A 22,540-nucleotide genomic window follows, 5' to 3' on the forward strand; every position below is an offset into this window, starting at 1 on the left:
CTTGAGAAGGATAGGTACAAGGCATTGCTAGTAGAAAAGGTAGCCTTGAACTTTGACTTCTTGTGGCTAAAAAGTAAGAATGTAGTGTAGACAAAGGAAGAAAGAGATTCACCAAGATTGTAGATGTAAGAATGTAGATGTAGACAAAGGAAGAAAGAGATTCACCAGGATTGTAGATGACATTGACATCATATCTTGGTTAGATTTTCTTTTGGACAATTTATATAGAACCATCGGCGACTCTCCTTTCAAGCAGGCAATTGGTATCCCTATGAGCACCAATTGTGTTGTTTTTCTTGCTAATTTATTTTTACTTATGAGTTTGATTTTATGGAGGAGTGTCTTGTCCTTGCTAACACTTTGCCCAATATTTTTGCACAAGTTATGCAATGTAAGATGCTTCATAGATGATCTTTTTGTTCTTGGCGTTCCTTCTTTTCAAGATTTTATGTACTTGAATTCGAGTTATGTAGGCAGAGGAATTTTTCATGAGGAGTTTTGTGAACTTAACTGTACCACGGATAGTGATTGTTGTGCCTTTTTAGACCTTAAGATTTTTCAGACTCCCTTGGGATTCAAAGTAGATATCTATGATAAGCGCCATGAACCAAAATGTGCCAATCTAAATATCATGCGTATGCCTCACATTTCTTCGAACATTCTTTTTTTAGCTAGGTGCGGTGTCATTTACTCTCAACTATTTAGAATTTATTGTCTTTGTTCTAGTAAATTTGCTTTTGTTGTTTAATCTTGCCATCTTATTTCTTTACTAGTTAAAAAAGGATACTCATTCAAAAGAATCATAAAAAACGTTCATTCATTTTTGCATCGTAGTGTTTCTTCCTTTGGAATGTTCAAGATAATCAACAGTAAATTCAATAGAATTGGGGAGCTAAAAAGCCCACTTATTGTTTGACTTAATAACACCTTATATTGTTGTTTTGATCTCTAGCGCTTCTAGTATTTTTACTAGAGCTTGACAAATGCTAGCCTTTGTCATGGTTGAATATGCCCATCACCTCCGGAGGGTGATAGAAACTAGGCTCGTTGGTTTTGTAGATTACGTTCAAAGCATGAATGACCTCTATACAAACCTGCTAATTCTCTTGAGCACTGACGACGTGCGTAGGGATGTCATAGCTGTTGGCTAAGCTATGCATGATAAAGGTGATAATCTTATTCTTCATGTTTGGACAAGCAACAAAATTGAGATCACATATTGTCAAGTTTGGATCTTTTCTCTTCTAAGTTTGTAGTAGTATTCATTTTTTGATTTCGTATTTACCGTACCTAAGGACTTAAGAATGTATTCCTTTAGAAGTTGTTGTATGAAGTTTGATTTCTAGGATTAAGTTTTTAAGTCGTCTTGTCCTTTTTTGCTTAAAGTTGAGTACTTGTTTTAAGCCAAGTAAGTTGCGTCAACTTATTTTACGCATGCCTTTTCTAAAAACATTTTTAAGTTAATAATGTTTTGTCTTATCTAGTTTTGTTTCGTAGCAAACAAAGTGATTTAGTTTGTTTGTTTGTTTTTGTTTTTGTTTTTTTTCTCTTCTTTCTTGTGTCCCTTGCTTTTATAGTTTTATGAGTACTTTATTTCCTCTTATAATTCATGAGTTCAAACTATTCTAAACTTATGAAGGTATATGGCTTAAGTTATAATGTATAACCATGAAGTGCGGCAGCTTCACCTTATACAATTGTATTTACCCTACACCCATTAACTTAATGCAATATGCAAATCTCATATATTACCTCTCTCTTTCTATAGAGTCCAATGTTGTCAGCGCCAAGTCATCCACTTTCATAGCTGTCTTTCACACTCATACTCTTTTACTAATCAATCTTCTCATTTTTCGTTCAATTTTTAGTATTCTGCAAAATTTTAGGCTTTCCAGGGTGCGTACAGAGTAGACAATGAGAAAAATGTACCCACAACCCAACCAGGCTTCCTCCTCTCATGTTGCAGGCAAAAGAATTTCCAATTTATGTTCTATTAAGTTTCGATTCATAAACATTATACATGAAACTGAATTTGTCCATGCACTCTTCCTTGTGCTCTTCTATGCATCACCTAGCACCCCAACCGTTTCCCCAGTATCTCTCAGGGCCCTCTATCGCTCATGGTACAAAGGCAACTATGCCTTCACCTATTGTATCACCTTTTGTTCATGATGCATCGCACTCTATACCTTCTCAGAGAGAGCCTTTATAGCTTTGTTAAGTTAGCTCTTTGGCAACCTCATGCCCCTTTGTGTGAACAACTTTTTTTTATTAGTACTTACATTGCATAACGTTTAGTCGGTCATTTTTTATCTTTGCACATAGAATCTTCTTCTACTTTCTCTCAGGGACCTATACCACAAAATTATTCAAACAAAGAAAAGAATGTGAATAAATGCAACAATAATGTATGCTTGTAAAACATACTGTCTTTGCATGTTGCATTGGAAATTTTGGAAGCAAATTGAGGTCAACTCCATTTGTCCAAGTCCTCACACACCTATCGTAGTGTGGCATTACCTCGAATACTGAGAACTTTCACCAAGTCATATTAATATCATGAAACAAATGTTGTCCACAGCTACCAAATGATCATTCACTCAATGTCACCTCATCTAGTAGAAGAAAACTATGTGTTTTCCCAAGGGGCACCTTCTTCGGGTCAATCTTTCCACTTGACTAAAGCCTTTCGATGTACATGATGATCAATATGTAAATCATGGTAGTCTAAGATTTATTCACGTTCATGCGGTTGGGTAGGAGGTTCAACGAAATCAACTAAATTTGTTGGTCAATGACTTACATGAAATACCATATGAATATGAGTGTGCAGGTAATGAAAGTTTGTAAGCTTGATCACCAACTTGGTTAAGTATCTTGGAAGGCCCACAGTATCTCGGAGATAATTTAGGTATTGGCCAAGTCTTCAAATTTTCTGAATGCTCTAGCACATGCAAAAATAACTCTTTCCCTTCCGTGAAGGTAACTTGCCGACGTTTCTCATAAGCGTACTTCTTATACTAATCCTGCGCTTGTCAAATATTTTGACGAGCCAATTTCAACATATCCATATGGTGTTGGATAAAAATCCTTGAACTATTAGAGTGTTTCAACTACCAACCCCACCGTAACTGGTGACCTAGGTTGAAAATCGTACATTAGCATGAAAGAACTAAATCGAATCGTTACATGCTTAGCACGGTTGTAAGCAAACTCAAGAATAGATAGATATTCTTCCCAATCTGATTGCTTCTTGCCAATGTATGCTCATAGCATATCCTATAGCACTTGATTGACTCGTTTAGTCTAACCCACTTGACTGACTCGTTTAGTCTGACCATCCGTTTCAGAATGATCTGTTGTTGTACTAGGGTTGAGTTGTGTCCCCAATCATTTAAACAAAGCTCTCCAAATGACTGTTGAAACTTGGAATCACGATCACTCACAATGTTACTTGGCAGTTCATACAACTTGTACAGATTGTCCACAAATAGCTTAGTTAATTCTAGATTCTTGGTTGACTTGGTTGGAATAAACTTACATAGTTTAGTCAAGACCACCCATATCGAGTCATGATCTCGTACAGTGGTTGGTAAACCCACAATGGAATCCATATAGATGCTTTCCAATTTACCATTAAGAATCTCTAATGGATGTAAGAGACCTCTTGCCTTCAAGCACTCTGCTTTGTTAACTTGACATTTCTAGCACTGCAAGATATAATCTTGAACATAGCCGTATAAACCTGGCCAGTAAAATTGTTTTCTTATGAGCATAAGTAATTTTAATGCGTGGATGCCCTGCACTTGGATTATCGTAACACTCATAAAGAATTTGGCACCGAATGTCCGCGTCTGTCGGTACACAAACTCTCCCCTTGTGGAGTGATGGAAAAATTCTTCCAACTCTGTAGTTCATCACTCCGGTAGAGGAGAAGAACGATCCCTCATTTTCACATGGCTCCACACTTTGGAGTATGCATCATCATGCTCATATTTTCCCTTTAAAGAAGCCAAAAAGTCACTTCGAATTTTTGTGAGAAGAAGGGAGTTGATCTTAGGCATACAACTAAGAACGTCAGCTACCACATTGTATCATCCTTTACAATACCGGAGCTTTGCGTAATACTCATGAAGAATCTCAGTCCACCTAGCCTTTCGACCCTTTGTTGTGTAAACCAATTTATGTTTTCATGGTCGAACACAATCTCAAACTGAGCTCCATACAAATAATGCCACCATGTCTTCAAGATAGACACTATTGCATGGAGTTTTTTCGTTGGCTTTCGGTTGGTCCGTCATTGGCATAGCAATGTGAGCATACTTTTTAACGAACCTTCGATAAAAATCTGCAAATCCCAAGAGAATCTGTAACTCTTTCAGATTTTTGGGAGAAGGTCACCTCCCCACTTTGGACTGATCCATGTGCAGCCCATCAGCTGAGATGACATGCGTGAGATGATGAATTTCCTCCTCGAGAAAATCACACTTCAACTCTTTGGCATATAACTTGTTTGCTCGTAGCAATTCAAACACCTGCCTCAGATGTTGCAAGTGCTCTTCTTCAGAGACATTGTACATGAGAATGTCATCAAGAAAGATAAACTTTTCCAAAGGCTATCCATGAGCGTCATGAAAGTTGCGGGTGCATTGGTTAACCCAAAGGACATAACCAAAAACTCGTAATGTCCATGGAACGCAGTTTTAGGTATATCAACAAGTCGAATGCGTACTTGGTGATATCCCGAGTGCAAGTCTATCTCAGTAAAGCATGAGTGAGTTTGTCGAACAACTCATCCACTCCTAGTAATGGGTACTTGTTCTTAACAGTTACTACATTCAAACCATGGTAGTCAATGCACATGCGCATGCTAACGTCTTTTTTCTTCACCAATAGGATAGGAAAATCCCATGGTGAAGAACTAGGTTAAATAAACGCTCTACTAAGATAGTCAGCAAGTTGACGTTCCACCCCAGTAGCCTCAGAATGACTCATTCTGTAGGGTGGTTTTCTAACCGATTTACTACCTGCAACCACGTCTATGCCATTTTGTATAGATCATGTCGACAGTAATCCTAATGGTAAATCATTGGGAAAAACATCTTGACATTCCATTAACAAATTTTTAAAACGAGTAGCAACTTTTGCTTGTTGAGGAGAGAGAGTAGTAACCATTGTTGGAAGAGACGAGAGAGAAGCATGCGACATTGAGAAGTTGTCAATAGAATCAACACTTGAAAGAAAATGACACAAAGAGTAACACAAGAAAACTTCTTATATTGCATTATGAGAAGTGAGCTTTATAAGTTCTGTTGTACATATGAGTGGTGAGAAAGGTGCATCATTCTCTCCTAACAACAACACATGTGTGCCATGGGATTCAAACATCAAACTGTTGTGCTCGTAGCTACGCTTAAGTGATGGTCCTAAGCTGTGCAACCATTCTCGATCAAGTACTACATATGCCCACTCCATATTCATAACCTCGAAATCCAAGGATGTGGCATATCCTTGAATTTCCAACGGTATAGATCTCACTCGAGTGTCCCACACCTTGGCAATCGCTACCTCGTAACGGTGGGAGCTCGGAGTTTGGGGCAACTTGAGCCGTTTCACTAACCCGTAGTTAATAAAATTGTGTGTAGCACCGTCATCTACCAAGATACTCACCTTGTGCCCTTGAATAGATCCGTGCATACGCACTAGCTCATGTGGACGGAAAGTCTGTTGCCACCACATGGAAGCTATTATACAGCATTCATACACCACCTCGATGTGTATTACCTTCACATTGAAGAAACGTGAGGAAGACTCAAGAGGCAACATTTGCACCGTCTGCACTGCTCTCTCCTTGCCGCCCTGGGCATCAAATTTCCCCTTTGGACAAATCCTTTTTGCCATGGCCGCTTCCTAAACATTGAAAATATAACACTTTTTTTTCGCGTTCTCAAACTCTTCTATATAGAGAGAGGTCCTCTAGACCCCTTGGGTTTCTTGGACGCCTCTGAATTGGCTACTATAAACTTTCTTTTATTGTGTCCATGCTGTGTGCGTGTATTACCATGTGTATTGTCGGGCATGTGAGTATTGTGCGATGTCTTATCATGAGGATCATCGTGGATGTGAGCTTGCACTATTACCTCCTCAAGTGTTTTGGGATGCTGAGTCTTGACATGCTTCTTAAGCTCTGGTGTCAAATCGCGGATAAACCCACGCACTTACCTCTCCCTTAAAAGTGAGCGGCTTTGTATTTTTCAACAAACCGTCCACCTCCTTTTGAGTGAGAGAGTGCAGATGAAAAATTCTTTTCCATCATAGACATGCATGCTTGAAGTACTCGAAATTCATGAATATCAAGCAATTCGTAAGTGTCATCTCCTTCCATAGCCACGCAGGTACCCTCCGTGAGAGTGTCCAACTGCGGGCCGTCATTGGGAAGATTGGGCGTATGGTACTCAAAATCAACACCGTTGTTGTCCAGGTTCCCCTCTCTTGTTGCAGGTTGGATCTCCAAGTCGTTTGTAGTTGTTGCCAAAGCAGAACTTCTACCTTGTAAAAAGATGGAGTGTACTTCTATACTTGGTAGATTTTTTAATTTACAAAAAATCAACTTTAATGGTTTTGCCTTAGCCGCCTTGACAGCATCGTATGCTCTCGATTTCTTGAAACCCATATTGAGCCTCGCCTCGAAAGAAGATAACAAACAAGTAGGGAGCAAGGCCCTTGGCCTTGGGCGTTCAAGTGAGAAAAAGGGGGGCGAGAGTGCCCGCTATGATGCTCTCGGGCGTGCAACGCAGTGACGAGAATTGATGAACAGGTCCTTGCAATGTCGCGAAGCTCTCCTACACTCGGTTTTGAGCAGGTCGACCTCCCCCCCGGCAAGAGTTGATGCATGCGGTTCTCTGCGGCTTCCTCGTCTTCACGCTCCCTCACTTCCATGCGAATGCAAAAAGCATGTAGAGTGGAGAGACCATGACCCCTTTTTTGCCCAAAATAGTTAAGCTTCGATACCAGTGTAAAGCCTTGAGGGAGTGCTTGCCTGAATCCTCCTCCCTACCTCCCTATTGCCCCTCTCGTAAACACCTCCCAAAGCCAATCACACTTCCTTAGATGCCCTTCTCAAAGTTTCAAGGTGCCTTTGAAGGCTCAATCAAAAACAGAGGGAAGATAAGGTGGGGTGATGGCAATGAGGTAGAGGGTGGCCTGTGTGTAGTCGGTAGTGTTTTAAAAACGCTCACAGTGGGGAAGGGTCAATGGCGTCAACCGAAATGCAGTAGGTGTCGTCGCATTTCAACATGCCCGCAGAAAGGTAGCGGCACCACCCAAGTCAAGTAGGATTCCGACTGCACGTTTTAAAACGCAGGGGGATAGGGGGGTCGTCAGCTACTACAGAGAGGCACTACCGACTAGCGGTTTGAGACGCTAGCGGCTTCCCGAGTATGTACAATAGACAGCAGCAAAGCAACACCACATGGTTTGGCATCCAGCATTTCGAAAATGCGACAAAAACGCTAGCGATGGCAACAAGGCAGCAATGGGATGTGTTTTGGGCAACGACAAAGGGTGGCGAGTGGAACGCCAACGACGAGGGTATGTTCTTCTCTTCTTAATACAACTCCGCCTTCTCCAAGGTTCTTGAAACATGACACAGCTCTAACAAGCAAGGGGTTGCTTATATAGCAACCTCAGCAAGATGCCCTACCCAAACTTTGACAAATAAGTAAAATAAATACCTATAAGCCAAAAGAATAATGGGATCACAAAAGAATAATGGGATCACAGCGGGCAGTTCACTTAAGATGCCAAAACTTTAACAAGTTTCCAACGATGTTATTCTTGTTCTTCTCTCTCTCTCTCTCTCACACACACACACACACACACACACAGAGCAATAAGCTATGTCCCTTTGTCCAAAATGCAAGGTACTGAAGATTGAATCAATAACATGCCATAGTAATAGCACTAATAGCATAATAGTCAAAGCTCTTAATGGGGCAAATGTAGCTGGTAGGACAATTTTGACAATATAAAAAACCTTTCAAAACATGTAAAATTAAAAGTGAAATTTTAGTGTAGGAAATGAAATGCCTCGTGATATAGGTAAGTCAAACCACTCCGTGCTCAGGTTGTTTCGAATTTCCTCTTCTTATTCAAGATAGAGAGAGACTCGGGTTGTTTTTAGGAGAGAGAAGCTCAGGTTGTTTTGATTTTAGAGAGAGAGAGAGAGACTTCTAATACGTTTCGTAGTAGGATGAATCCCATAAGGCCTTATTGGTTGATCGGACACTCAAGACCAATTACTCAAGAGTGAAATAGCATAAGCAATCTGCTGCACTTGGTGATAGAAAGGTTGATTGATTTTCCTAGAACTCGCGCGCGCGCGAGAGAGAGAGAGAGAGAGAGAGAGATTGATTGATTGATTTTACTATCAGAACAATCCCAAGAGAGCTCAAAGATCTATGCGACGAGTCTTGAACCCGAGACCGTCAAGGTCGTGGGTCGGAGGGCTGCAGATCTCGGCCCTCCATCCACTCATCTTTATTGGCCAGAATGTCATCCTGCAACCGCTCGATGCTGGACAGTTCAGCATGCGGAATATCAGGCAGCACAAACAGTCTGCATGCCAATCACTTGCCTCCAGCTCAGCACGCAGAATCCCAAATGCAGAAAATTCTGACAAGTCAGCGTATGGAATTGAGCCAGTGCCTGGCTTTGACCTCCTACACCGGTGGCCCTCCTCCCCACGACCGTTGACGGCCGGGAATGCATGGTCCTTGCAATCCTGCTCTCACAGGACTCCCGGCTCCGCCAGTCACCCTTTGGTCGCAAGGATTCCAAGGAATGGTCCCTAAGGGACCATTCCCTACACCTGATTTTCCAGTGGGACTTGGGATAACCAATCTACCATGGTCGGTTGATAGAAAGCTTATTCCAGTTTCTTCTTCTTATTCACACACATGCACGCACGCCCATCAAAAGAGAAATTTCAGCATCATAGGAAGATATCTGATGAGTCTTGAATCCAAGAACTTTCAGTTTTTACCTGGCCTTTCAGTTTTTCAGTTTTGCCATGTGCTTGAGAGAGAGAGAGAGAGAGAGAGAGAGAGAGAGAGAGAGAGAGAGTCCAATCTTAGAATTACTAATTGATACATATTCATCGGAAACTCCAACATTCCTCACATACAGGCGTATGTGAATACATGTCATTGATGTCAACATCTCGACGTAGATTCAGATAGGTCACTGAGGAGGACCAGGCAAAATTTAAACTTGGCCTCAAAGAGCTACATACAATTCTTTTGGGGTGGATGGTCTTCTCAGTGAAATGAAGAATCTTGTATTGAGTACATAAGGTATATTAAGCCACAAGGCCATGCAAGGACTGGCCCCATGCATGGAGTGTACTAAGTGAAGACCCCCCCATGAACACACACATAGCGCTCTGAGAATGGTCAAAAATTTGCGCGTTCCCCCTCCATGCATACCATGTCAATCATTCAAGTTGATGAATGCCATAAGGAAGCTTCCGCTGCCCATTTGCACAGTAAAAGCTTTGCCACTATGGGTAAGCTCTATGGGGCCGTTTACATGTAGATACTGTGTGCACAAGTTAGCCTTCAGATCAAAACTCACCAATGCCACCAATCTGGTGTTTTCAACCTCTTCATTCTGTGCTTGGCAAGTCTGATCGCTGGCAGCTTCCGCTTCACTTGCTTCCACACCATATCAACAGCGTCATTTTTGAGGGCTGGATGCTGATACTCAAAATGGTGAGCTACAAGCTTCAGATTCGCCCACATCCGAAGCCATCTTTCCTTTGAAAAGTTCTCCAAAATCTCCAAAATATAGCCTGGTGTCAATGCCTCTTCTACCGAGAATATCAAGCAAAACTCCTCATAGTCCAGCTCATCCTCAAATGGAAGCTCCAGCTTGTCACTGATTATCACAGGCACACAGTGGCTAGCTATTGCATCAAAAAGCCTGCATGAAGAGGGTGTATCACCAGCTGGAGTGAGGCAAAACAGAGATTTGCGCATGCCTTGTGTAGCCTGCCCAAGAAGACAATGTAATGAAGAGACCCCAAAACTCACCTCTCTCTCTCTCTCTCTCTCTCTCTCTCTCTCTCTCTCTCTCCGTTCCCATGGAGGAAAGTCGGTTGAAGGCAAGCAATTGTTTTGTTGCATTGTGGACTTCAAGAAAGCCTTTGATATGATTCCATGTGACAATTTGTGGAGAAGGATGGAAGAACTTCAAGTGCCAAATGAGTTTATGCTTGCAGTTTCTTGAATCTACGAGAAGTTCGATAAGCGAATTGCACATGGGAAGAGGAATTTCAGAATTTTTTATAAGCACTATTGGGTTAACTAAGGATGTCCATTGTCACAACTCTCTTTGGTCTATGCATTGATCAATTGGAACAAATGGTACTCGACTTTATGCAACAAAAAGGCATTGAAGAGGTTACTATTTGCAATGTGATAATCTTGCATTTGTTGTATGGAGATGATGTAGCGCTCCTAGCACACACTTAAGATGCACAAAAGCTTATTGTTGTCCTTGAAAACTTATGTTGCATACTGGGCTGATTGTGAACGAATCCAAAACAAAGATTATGCTTGTGAAAATCAACCATAAGTAGAAGCCATGCATTGTGTACAACAATGAGACGCTTGAGTTGTTGAGAGTTTTAAGTCACGGTAACAGGGAACGGGCGGAACGCACCCTAAACGTTCCAAAACAGTGTTCCGAACGCCTCTTTTGAAGTCACAAATGGCCGGACATTGGGCACCGGAATCCGAGCAATAAAAGGGTGTCTAGGCTTAGTTCAAAGTCATTTAAGCCCCTCGCTACACGTTATAAGTCGGTGGGTACTAGGAAATTAACTTAGAAGAGGCAAACTGGACACATGGTGGCTCCAGAGCAACTTTTCCCAGTCCAGCAAGAAGAGGGGCACCCAAAATGACTACAGTGCGTGTGTGAGTAGTGGGTGCAAGTGATCACAGCTTTAATGGAAAGCTTGCCGTCTCCCTTGCTCTATGTACCACGATGATTCCGCTCTCGTGCATCTCTCCCCCCCTTTGAATACAGAAAAGTGATGCCCCCCTCAAGGGCTTTTCATCTGTACGTACAGTTGTGTGGGTTCATGCGCGATTGCCAAGGCAAGAGCCTCTTGCACAGGTATTGGATTAGCTAGTGGCTAATCCCCTGCAGGTGAATTCGGAGAGATTTCACGCGAGAAATCTCGTCCGATTCAAAGGGCAAGTAGCCCTAAAGGTGCAGGAGCTCGAGGGCTTGCTACGGATGTGGCCGGCACGCGAAACGGAGCACGAAACAGTGAATCATAGCCTGCTGTATATTTTTGCAGGTTTAGGGTTTTGGCCCTAATTAATCCCTGATACCCCTAGAGCTTCGGGGAAGCGTTGGGATCACTATACAGGTGATCTGGTGCATTTTCAAGGCAGAAAACAAAGAATTCAGCGTGCTACAGATTCTCGCCAGGTTTGAGAAAGTGTCTGCATGCGCCGGAAAAGTCACCTTTGGCATGGGGATTTTGTCTGTGAAGCCTCCTACTGCGGTTATGCTTCCGAAATCAGGCTAGAGTAGGCGATTTTCAGCACGGTAAAAGCAGGACAGTCGTAGGAACTTGCAAGTTTTCTCCCAAGTTTTATAAGAAAAAAGAAATACCGCAAGGGGCACCAATCTTTGGGGCCTCCAGGGTGTCGCTGTCTCTTTGGAAGCACTCTAGCTCCCAAGCCATGCTTTGTTTGAAGTGTTAATTCCAATCACGGGTTTATTCTTGAAGTTTTCCTCTGTGTCGTAAAGTCAAGTCAAGTTTATCGAGTAAAGAATCCGGTGAAAGCTAAAGTCTACTGCCCTACGGGCCGATTTCATGGTTCCATTGCCGGGACAGAATCACTTTCTCCATAAAGAGTGAGCCTTGGTTGGTTTGCGGCGAAGACAGAGAGTAGAGGAACTTGGAATTACACTATGGCTAACAGGACAAACGACGCGAGGAAAGAGGGTTCCTCTTCACAGGACAAACAGGCTATTCCTCCAGTGTTCGAGGTTGGCGAGAGTTCACGGCCACCCCTGTCTTTGAGGTTGGCAAGAGTTCACGGCCACTCTTGTCTGTACCTTTTGTTGATTTGAATGCTCCACAAGGTCCAAGGTTTATGACTAGGTAACTAGACGAGCATGCGTGATTTGCCAAAAGGTCAAGTTTGACAGGCAAAAGGCACTAGGGTTATTACAGCCACTGCCTATTCCAGATAAGCCATGGGAAAGCATTGCTATGGATTTTATCTTTGATCTTCCAAGAAGGCCGACAAGGAATGATGGTATATGGACCATTATTTGCAAGTTCAGCAAGCAAGCCCATTTTATTCCTGTCAGGAAGAAGATAAAATTTGACCAGATGGCACAGTTGCTTATGTACAATGTTTTCAAGTACCATGGTATGCCAAGTCTATTGTCGGTGATCATGATCCTCGTATGACGAGCCCGTTTTGGAGAGGCTTGTTCGAAAACATGGGCACCATGCTCAAGTTTTCATCCTCATTTCATCCACAAACAGATGGGCAGTCAGAAGAGGCTAATTCTATTATCTTGGATCTGCTGAAATGTTATGTGTCAGATAATAAGGGCAAGTGGAAACAATATCCACCCACGTTTGAGTATGCGTACAACAATATAGTGCATTTGTCAATAGGCAAGGCACCTTCTAAGATTGTTGAGCCTTGCCCTTCTAAGATTGTTGAGGGTGGTAAAAAGGTTCCTCCCATTTTTGCACACAAAGGACAAAATTTTTGAGGCAGATCGATATGTTGAAAACATGGATGAAATCTATAAGAAGATCAAGCTTGCCTTGGAAAAGACTCACACAAAGCAGAAAAGAGTTGTTGATCGTCACCATTGTGAATTGTTTTTTTTCACGTGGTGATTGGGTACTTTTAAGGTTTAAAAAGGCAAGGTTAAAGAAGATGAAAGGCAAGGAAAGGTTGTTTCCAAAGCTCAGCATGCGTTACTATGGGCCTTTTCAAGTACTTGAGAAGATCAGCGATGTTGCATATAGGCTGAAATTGCCTGACACTTGGAAGATTCATAATGCGTTTCACGTGAGTCTTCTAAGACCCTTTGTGGGAGATGTGCCGGAAGATATGCCAGATGAAGATCAGCCAAAAGTTGGAGGAACTTTATGAGATCTTGGTACCTGAGCAAGTTTTGACACATAAGGAAAGAAAAGTTAAGGGACAAGCTACACGACAGTATTTGGTGAAGTTCAAGAACTATCCACCTATGGATGTAAAGTGGATGGAAGAGTGTGAACTGCTAGAGTCACCGAATGTATTGCAGCTTTACCTTGAGGCCTTTGGGTTACAGCCTACGTGTGCCCAACTCAACATGCTCAAAGGAGGGGTAATGATGGAGCTAGCACATCAAATGTACATACGAATTCAATGCAATAGAAGTGGACACTGCTTTACAAACGCTATAGGTTTTATGCACACTTCTATCGTAGATGAAATGACAAAAGTATGAAGGTCTCATTAAGTCATTTGTATCTATGTTTCATGACCTTTCCTGTGGATACATGTGATGATAAAAGGGTGCTAATCACACTAAATAATCTATGGCATGTATATTTGGCATGCAATCGAGGACGTTTGCGATTTCAAGAGGGAGGTATGTCACGAGTCTGTGGGAACCACTAACCTTAGTTGTTGGTTTCTTTCCCTTGATTTTCATTTAATTTTGGGAACCCTCTTTTTGAAGTCACAAATGGCTGGACATTGTGTGGCAGTGTGAAGCGGCCGAAGGCCGAGAGTTTCACCCACAATCGGGAAGGGCAAGTTGCCACGAGATGGTCGGGCCAGTCGGCACCGGAATCCAAGCAGTAAAGGGGTTTCTAGGCTCAGTTCAAGGTCATTTAGGCCCCTCGCTACACGTTATAAGTCGGTGGGTACTAGGAAATTAACTCAAAAGAGGCAAACTAGACACATGGCGGCTCCAGAGCAATTTTTCCCAGTCTAGCAAGAAGAGGGGGCGCCCAAAATGAGAGAGGAGGCTGATTTGACTTATTTAAGTGACTACACTGCGTGTGTGAGTAGTGAGTGCAGGTGATCACAGCTTTAATGGAAAGCTTGCCTTCTCCCTTGCTCTATGTACCACGATGATTCCGCTCTCGTGCATCTCTCTAGCTCTTCGAATACAGAAACGTGATGCCCCACCCAAGGGCTTTTCATCTGTATGTACAATTGTGTGGGTTCATGCACGATTGCCGAGGCAAGAGCCTCTTGCACAAGTACTAGATTAGCTAGTGGCTAATCCCCTACAGGTACAGGTGAATTCGGAGAGATTTCACGCGGGAAATCTTGTCCGATTCAAAGGGCAAGTAGCCCTGCTTGCTACGGGTGCGACCAGCACGCGAAACGGAGCCCGAAACAGTGAATTACAGCATGCTGTGTATTTTTGCGGGTTTAGGGTTTTGGCCCTAATTGATCCCTAATACCCCCAAGAGCTTCGGGGAAGCGTTGGGATCACTGTACAAGTGATCTCGTGCATTTTCAGGGCAGAAAACAGAGAATTCAGCGTGCTGCAGATTCTTGCCATGTTTGGAAAAGTGTCCGTATGCGCCGGGAAAGTCACCTTTGGCATGGGGATTTTGTCTATGAAGCCTCCTACAGCGGTTATGCTGCCGAAATCAGGCTAGAGTAGGCCATTTTCAGCCTGGTAAAAGCGGGACAGCTCGTAGGAACTTGCAGGTTTTCACCAAGTTTTATAAGAATAAAGAAATACCCAAAGGTGTCGCTGTCTCCTTGGAAGTGTTAGATTTACACCACTCTGCTGCTTCACATCGGGCTAGAGTAGGCCATTTTCAACCCGGTAAAAGCGGGACAGCTCGTAGGAACTTGCAGGTTTTCTCCTAAGTTTTATAAGAATAAAGAAATATCCAAAGGGGCACCAGTCTTTGGGGCCTACAGGGTGTCGCTGTCTCCCTGGAAGTGTTAGATTTACACCACTCTGCTGCTTCACATAGTTCTACGGCATACTTGTACGGCTAGTATGTCTCCGGACTGGCCACCCATGCATAGGTTGCACTTTTTGTCCCGCCGCCCAAGTTTGGGTTGGCCACCCGCCTGGTATGGACTCCCTTGGGCACTCATATATATGAGGCCAAAGGGGTATCCATTTTACACATCGATTGGCATTGTACGGGTCTTCTACTCTGGTAGTCATGGGGGGCTGATCGTGGAACTCTTCCTGGACACGTTCATTGCTTGGATCTACAGACTGGAGTGGAACTTCAGTGCTTTGAGCTTGGCTTGGATGGTAGTGCAATTGCTCTTCTACACTCCTGATCATTTGGATTGCTACCTTCAGAGTTATTTACACTCACCCTCAGTAACCTTACAATAAACTTATCCCCCGACCCGAGCAGTAGGCCACTCCTAGCTCATTCACATTAAGAGCCACACCGAGATGCAGTTTGGTGGCGTTGTTAGCGTGGATTCTGTTTTGGTTGACACCGGAGAATTGGAGGCGGGAGATATAGGCAAGACAGCGCAAACAGATTGGTCTGACCTTTCCTCTTCTCAGAGGATCTTCACAATGCAAACTTCTCAATCTGGTTGCCCTTCTTCATACAAGATGATTACGGTGCAGACAACTTGGTTTGACCACACCTCTTCTCAGAGGGCCTTCACGACACAGACTGTTGAGTCTGGCTTTCCCCTCATCTTGGATTACCCTACCTACTAACAGGACACCATCCAGTGGTGGTCCATGCGGTCTCTCGGTGACTGTTGCAACTTACGATAGCTTCTACAATGCAAATTGTTTAGTCTGGCTTTCCTTGTTTCAGAGGACGTTTACAGCGCAAATTGCTACATCTAGCCTTCCTGGAGTTTTTCACAACTTAGCCCCCTAGCCACATAGTGTTGCAAGTTTGTGCATTGACAGGCTTCCGGTCATTCTCATGACGATTCCTGGGCTTCCCCATTTTCTCCAAACGGTTTGACTACAGACACCACAGATCCTATTGGGCAGTACACTTGCAGGTCGATTAGCACTTCTTTAACGACACGGAGTTGCTTTTTACACTCAGTTCGGGACCTTCACGTAGTCCCTTCACACTACATTAGCGAAGTACAACAATTTGCTACAATGCTCGTGACGGCACTTTACCATGGAGATCTCTTGGAGGTTGGGACACCCCAAACTGTTGCACTCATCGCAGCAGACATCTTCATCATTTGCCTCACATCTTCGGCTTCATGCGATTTGTTCAACATCACGTGCTGAGAGGGGGTGTTAGATTTACACCACTCTGCTGCTTCACATAGGTCTACGGCATACTTGTACGGCTAGTATGTCTCCGGGCTGGCCAACCATGCATAGGTTGCACTTTTGCCGTGACACCCCAGGTTTGGGGCGGCCGCCCACCCAGTATGGACTCCCTTGGGCACTCTTATATATGAGGCCAGGGGGGGTATCCATTTTACACATGATTGGCATTGTACGGGTCTTCTGCTCTGGTAGTCATGGGGGACTGATCGGCCCCTCTTCCCCTACAGCAGCGTTTGTGTTGTGTCCTCTCTCTCTCTCTCTCTCTCTCTCTCTCTCTCTCTCTCTCTCTCTCTCTCTCTCTCTCTCTCTCTCTCTCTCTCGCACAAGCGCACTCACAGGAAGCACTCTAGCTCCCAAGCCGTGCTTTGTTTGAAGTGTTAATTCCAGTCACAAGTTTATTCGTGAAGTTCTTTTCCTCTGAGTCGTAAAGTCAAGTTAAGTTTATCGAGTAAAGAATCGGTGAAAGCTAAAGTCTACCGTCCTACGGGCCGATTTCACGGGGTGAAACACAATCTAGAACGGCGGAACGGGCATCCAGAACGGTCAACTAAAAAGTCAAATGTTTTTTAACTAGCCATTTGGGGGTTATATTTGGGGCTGTTTGGGGGCATATTTGAGGACAGGTTTGGGGTTATTTGGAGGGCTGATTTGGGGCTGTTTGGGGTCTCGTCTCACCTCCTCTTCAAGCTCTCAACACCTCTCTCTACCGAGCTACTCTCCTTGCTAAAGCTTTCAGCTTGGACATGAAGCTCTAGCTTCTATCTATTCTTTTAATGGCATCATCAACGGAAAGCCTTTCAACGAAATTAGATAAGTTTGACAAGACAAATTTTGAAGAAAAACATGCTATTGCTGTCCTCCTCAAAAGTGTAAAAGATCTGCCCAGATACAAGATTAGAGTCACTACATTGCAAAATCTTAATGATCTCAAATTTCTAGGTATGGTCGCTTCATTACATTCCAGCAATCATGAGTCTTTTGAAGGAGTGTATAATAAACCGGCTCTTGCAATGCAACGTTAAAGACAACCTGCTACTTTTGTCACTACATTCAATCATGGTGGTGAAGGCAAACCTCAACTCCAATGTTCAATTTATGGAAGAACTAACTATCTTGAACAAGACTTTTATATACAAATAAGCAACAAGTGAATTGGGTCAAAGATGAACAAGATGATGAACCAAATGCTATTGGTGTTGGTGTGAATCTTCCTTATGTTAATGCATTTTGTATTTTGATCCTTTCCTATTTTTGCAAATAAATTATGAAATGTAGAATAGGCTCCATGATGAGGTAACATCCCCTTCGCTAGACAACATATACACTTCAATACATAATTATAGACCTATCCCTATAGTATAATCGCACTTCTCGTGAAGCCTTCATAGAAGGATAATCCAAGAATGTAGAGACATCACTCTAAGAAGGGACAAATCTCAATTTCCATAACCTAAACTTGAAAATTTTGCAACTTACATAAAACTTGTGTAAGCCACTAAATCAAAGTGGATAAAACCTCTTCTTTTAATTTAATGCTTATGCGTGAGCTTCCTTCTTCCTCCCTTCCTTTACTTGTTCTCACCTTTGGTCTACTTCATCTCCCTAGGCCAAGGCTATGTTGCCCAAAAGTGGCCACCTAAGTGCTTCATCGGAGATGTATGGTTTATAATAGCAACTAATATGGTAAACATTGCCCTCGTTGATGCTTTGTTGTTTAACATACCATGAGTTGCTCTCATTTGGATAGAAAATTTTCATATATCCATGCAATTACCCTTCATTCGAGAGAGATAAAATGTATGTGCGTGCTTTCTCATGGTATTTTGCAAATGATTCCTTGCAGCCTTGGTAAAGATTCCAAACATAATAATTGTTCCCCCTTGCTTCAAAAACATTTCCTAATGATGTCTAGCATACTCAATGCAAATAGCAAATGTGGAGCTGGCAAACAAGGCGGTGAACACTGTTCTTGCACTCGGACCTTGCTGCTTTAGAGAAAAGAGAAGAAAAATATTACCAGTTCAATGCCTCCATTCTTAGCCACGCTCTCTTCATAGACGACATTGGGATGGTTCTGCAGTAACTTGGCCAACTTAGTCCGCACTATGCCATCCTGCCAAAATGTCAGCCTCCACATCAGCTAGAACTTGTAGCACAAGATATAACCATATCCCATTGCATACATACATCTTTACGCTTAACTGTTCCTCGAAAAAAAAGAACAGTGGTTCTTGCTGCAAATGGATCTGTCAGATTGTCGGTGACATAAGTGTCCACAACGTGCATATAAGGAGCAACCACATCCTTCCTTAGCCGAGCTACTCTTTGGGAATATCGACCAAAATCAGCAACTACAAAAATGGAAGAATTCAACTCTTCTCTTACAAATCTCAAAGCATTGGGGTGGTGCATAACAAGGATGTGATCTTGACCAGCTGATTTTTGCCACCAAGGGGACATATGTAAGAGCTCCACAATCTCAACCTACAAAAAATATTGAAGGGGCTCATGCAGATATACATTAACATGTTTGAGAACAAACTAGAGTAGGAAAAGTCTCTTCAGAGGTAATGATCCATATGGTTTCTTGACAAAGTTTATTTTTGGGATTACAAGAATAACTACAACTTTGAAAAACCCTAATTAAAGCACGTGTGTACTTTGATAAACACCTATTGCTTGACAAAAAACCAAATAATGAGGCATTTTGAACTCTCACACACAATATGCCATCATATGTTTCACCCTTCCTAAGGCTGCCCTTATGGACTGAATGGAGTTTTAAGTATCATTCACCCACATGTGAACCTGCTATTTGGCACAAGCTTGAAGCACCTTCACTTAACTTCAGGGGTCAAGAAAACAACTAGGAATCTATCACATAAATATCTAACTTTGCCGCCATAATGTGAATTCCAACAGATTGCTTTGTGGTTTACTAGGAGCAGACAAATTCCACACAACTAAATTCAGCTTTTCCCGAGTGAATAGGTTTGCAGATCCAGTAGAAATCATTCAATTAACCAGTATTGACTCTAACAAAAATCAGCAAGTATCCTGACACAATTAAAGGCTAAAATTGGTCCTCTAAAGTTCTTAAACCTTTATTAAGCCTTGAATATACTGTCCTCTGAATAAATATGTTACACGTTCTATGTACATTTCAAAACAATTTATAGCAAAGCCAGTACCTGCAAAAGACGATCCTTTTCTGTCTCTGGATCTAGCATATTGACACCATGAGTGTTGAAACTCAAGGATGAAAAGAAAGGCACAAAAAACACATCTGCAATTTTTGGATCAGCTACCCTGATTGCTGTCTTTGGTCTTGAGCTAGAGTCTAAAAGATAAAGCATCATCCAGTACTCCACACTGTGCTGTTTTCTCAAACCTGAACCCACCGGCCAACGAGGAACTTTTAGATCCAACCAAGGCATCTCCCCATCCCCACCTGGTTTCAGCATCCCAAAATTAAACTTCTGTGGAAGGTCATACATGTAAACTCTTAAGGGTCTCTTGCAGTCCGCCAGAGTATCCACACTTGTGTCTACATCCTTCCTCGTAATCGAACTGTAAAGTGTCTCGTGAAGATGAAGTAGCCGTGTTGATAATAATGGCTGGAAGTCACATGTAATGGAGATGACAATGAAAATGCTGACAAGAGTCAGACATATAAATGAAATCGATCTCCCACCCTTCACCCGAGCCCACAACTTGGTGAGGGAGATCATTGTGTAGCTCCTCTAAAGTTAACGAATGCCTGTCGAACACATAGATACCCTGTAAATCATTACAATTTAGGATAAGCAACTTGAACAGGAATGTCAGGCCAGTTCAGGCTCCAGCAGCAGCCTTACTCCAGCATAAATTCTACCCAAAGCATCTACGAGCTTTAACGGAAAACTCTCGAGTACAAAAAATGGTTTTGTGTTATTCTATCTAGTGCTAATCAAACCAAATATTCTACACATACAGATAACTTTTATGAAAACATACGAGCATGGTGATGGCCAAAATCCAAATGACTAAAACAGGGGATCAAAGGAAAGATATGCATGAAACCAGTCCTTATGGCTTTTATAAGCTCGCTTGTCAGGCAGCAGCAAGTCTCGTAAAGCCAGCCTTCACTCAAATGCTGAGAAAAAACTAGAGCCAGACTTCAAGAACGATTTCAACGCAGTGAAACGGACATCGGAATCTGAATGTACTGTACTAACGCAAGAGCTGATCAGATTGCAGGGCTGGAAAGAACATGAGATGAGAGTACTCTACAAGTAACATCCACCAAATATTTTTAACACGTTTGATATGCAAAAGTAGTTAAGGAAGGAGGGCCAAACCAGGTGAAACTTTGGCGACCTTGAGGAGCCCAAATGCTGCAAACTTCTCCGTACGTAAGAATGGCGAGCATGACAAACCATATAAGCCTGTAGACAAGAGACCCACAATGATCACTGGAGCGTGCTTCTGTGTGCGCCGTGTTTGCGGAAGGTTGAGGCGCTGTCTGTATGTATGCGTGCTGGAGCGGTAGGTAGGCGAAGGGAACTCTTCAACCCACGATCACGTAGGCCGATGTACCTAATCAAGTTTTCTGTCTCTGCCTTTTCTATGAGCACCACTTGGCATGATCCAACTTATTCCTGTAAATTGCTCAACATTGTGCACATGCCTGGTGCACACTTCTCGGATACTGAGACTGGCATACTTTAGAAATGACGCATTGCCAGATGCCCCCTTTTACCCCCACCCAAAAAAAAAAATCGCCCTCACGACACACACATAGAAAGATGGGGAAAGGGAAGCTCATCGCAACCACACCTCTGTTTGCATGTAGAGCTCTCCTCTCTCCTCCCTCCCTCACCTCTCGCCTACTGCACGCAACATGTCCACCTGCACGACCTCCTGGCTACTCTCCAATTATCCTCCAACGCGAGGGGGGTTGTCTACTTTTCATCCCTTTGGCCTATAGTGGCGATGTAGAGAGAGAGAGAGACATCTAGGGCGATAGCCATGACAACAGGAGCTGACCAGCAAGATTGCAACAACAATAAGAGAGAGAGAGAGAGAGAGGTAAAGCGCACATGAGGCCGTTCGTTCGGCCATCCGATCTCAAAATAGTGCAACAAACGGATGCGAACTTTTTGTCATATCGTGCACATGCATCCGTTTGGAAAAAAAAAAAATTACTCCGTTCGGCCACGTCTTCTCATGAATTTCAAGTCCGATTTTATAAACACTATCATGATAGGAAATAATCATAGATCAAATCCAAATCCAAATCTCTTCCATTATATACCCGAGTAATAAAATCATACTAGGGACAGTGGTGGTCAACCACTGTAGCATAATTTTGTGATTGGTGTTGCGTAAATCGGTGAATCAACACCAATAGGATGTGTTGCCTAAATCGGTGAATATGCACTTGCTTGGTGTAGGTTGGAATATTGAAGAACGTACAAAGTATTATCAATCATCCCGAATCACCTAAGCTCATGTTAGTAGCTTTGTAGCTTAATGATTCATCATCTCAAGAGTAATTCCACTCATTGTAATTACAAATCACGATGTTAGGCATTTTTTATTGCATAGCTCAATGCAAGTAAGTAAAAGAGCCTTGTCTATCTGGCTGTATTCTTCTTTGTTGCAAAATTGCATAGGTGTCTCCTATTAAGTATATCGATAGAGAAAACAAGTTACAAGAAAGTGGTGAAGGTGAGGATTATCATAGGAGTATATATGAAACCGGCAGATTGCAATATAATATCATGAGAGATGGTTCATAATAATGAGATTTTAAGACAAGTAAAAAATAAATAAATAATAATAGATATATTTAGGGACCGACTCATGGAAGAAAATTCAAATGTGTTGTTGAGATGATTAGGATTAAAATTCACCAAGAAATTACAGGCCTCAAGGTTCTCTGACGATATAGCTAGTAGTGAAAGTGATAAGCAAACCATATAAGTTAAGTATGTATAATAATTTGGTTAATGAAATTCAAGTCAAATTTATAGCAATGAGTGCTTGAATAAAATCGAGTCAAAATGAGAAAATTCTTTTACTAAATATGATACTAGTTAAACTTATACTATTTGTAATATCAAGATTAAGCATGTTGATTCCATTATGATGATAGTATCATGACTGATACCTAGAAATCTTCCATGAGTCGAGGTTTAACATGGATAAT

At 42.4% G+C, this 22,540-nt stretch overlaps 1 protein-coding gene across 4 annotated transcripts; it reads right to left on the reverse strand.

Moving 5' to 3' along the window:
• Positions 1-9,120: 9,120 nt before the first annotated feature.
• Positions 9,121-21,038, reverse strand: LOC147425406 (putative arabinosyltransferase ARAD1). Of its 4 annotated transcripts, XM_086499385.1 has the most exons (6): positions 20,688-21,038; positions 19,539-20,127; positions 18,780-18,831; positions 18,535-18,698; positions 18,365-18,460; positions 9,121-10,049 (listed from the first exon to the last, which is right to left on the reverse strand). In XM_086499385.1, exons 2-6 carry the CDS (start codon positions 20,076-20,078, stop codon positions 9,630-9,632), a joined length of 1,272 nt encoding a protein of 423 aa, XP_086355511.1. In that variant the 5' UTR covers positions 20,079-20,127; positions 20,688-21,038; the 3' UTR covers positions 9,121-9,629. The 4 variants fall into 4 exon arrangements, with proteins under 4 accessions (XP_086355511.1, XP_086355509.1, XP_086355510.1 ...); XM_086499383.1 differs by having other exon boundaries at positions 18,535-18,831; positions 20,688-21,035; XM_086499384.1 differs by lacking the exon at positions 20,688-21,038 and adding an exon at positions 20,344-20,585 and having other exon boundaries at positions 18,535-18,831.
• Positions 21,039-22,540: the final 1,502 nt, after the last annotated feature.

This window comes from Adiantum capillus-veneris, chromosome 25 (genome assembly GCF_014529385.1).
Source record: "Adiantum capillus-veneris isolate H3 chromosome 25, ASM1452938v2, whole genome shotgun sequence".
Classification (NCBI taxonomy): domain Eukaryota; kingdom Viridiplantae; phylum Streptophyta; class Polypodiopsida; order Polypodiales; family Pteridaceae; genus Adiantum; species Adiantum capillus-veneris.

What these genes read in the sequence shown, in the direction of transcription:
- LOC147425406 (XM_086499383.1), bottom strand. Translation starts at nt 20,078, where the DNA reads ATGATCTCCCTCACCAAGTTGTGGGCTCGGGTGAAGGGTGGGAGATCG. An exon ending in GAACAGTTAAGCGTAAAGAT is followed by an intron (nt 18,461 to 18,534) that starts GTATGTATGCAA and finishes ACATTTTGGCAG; the next exon opens with GATGGCATAGTGCGGACTAA. An exon ending in AGAATGGAGGCATTGAACTG is followed by an intron (nt 10,050 to 18,364) that starts GTAATATTTTTC and finishes CTTCTTGGGCAG; the next exon opens with GCTACACAAGGCATGCGCAA.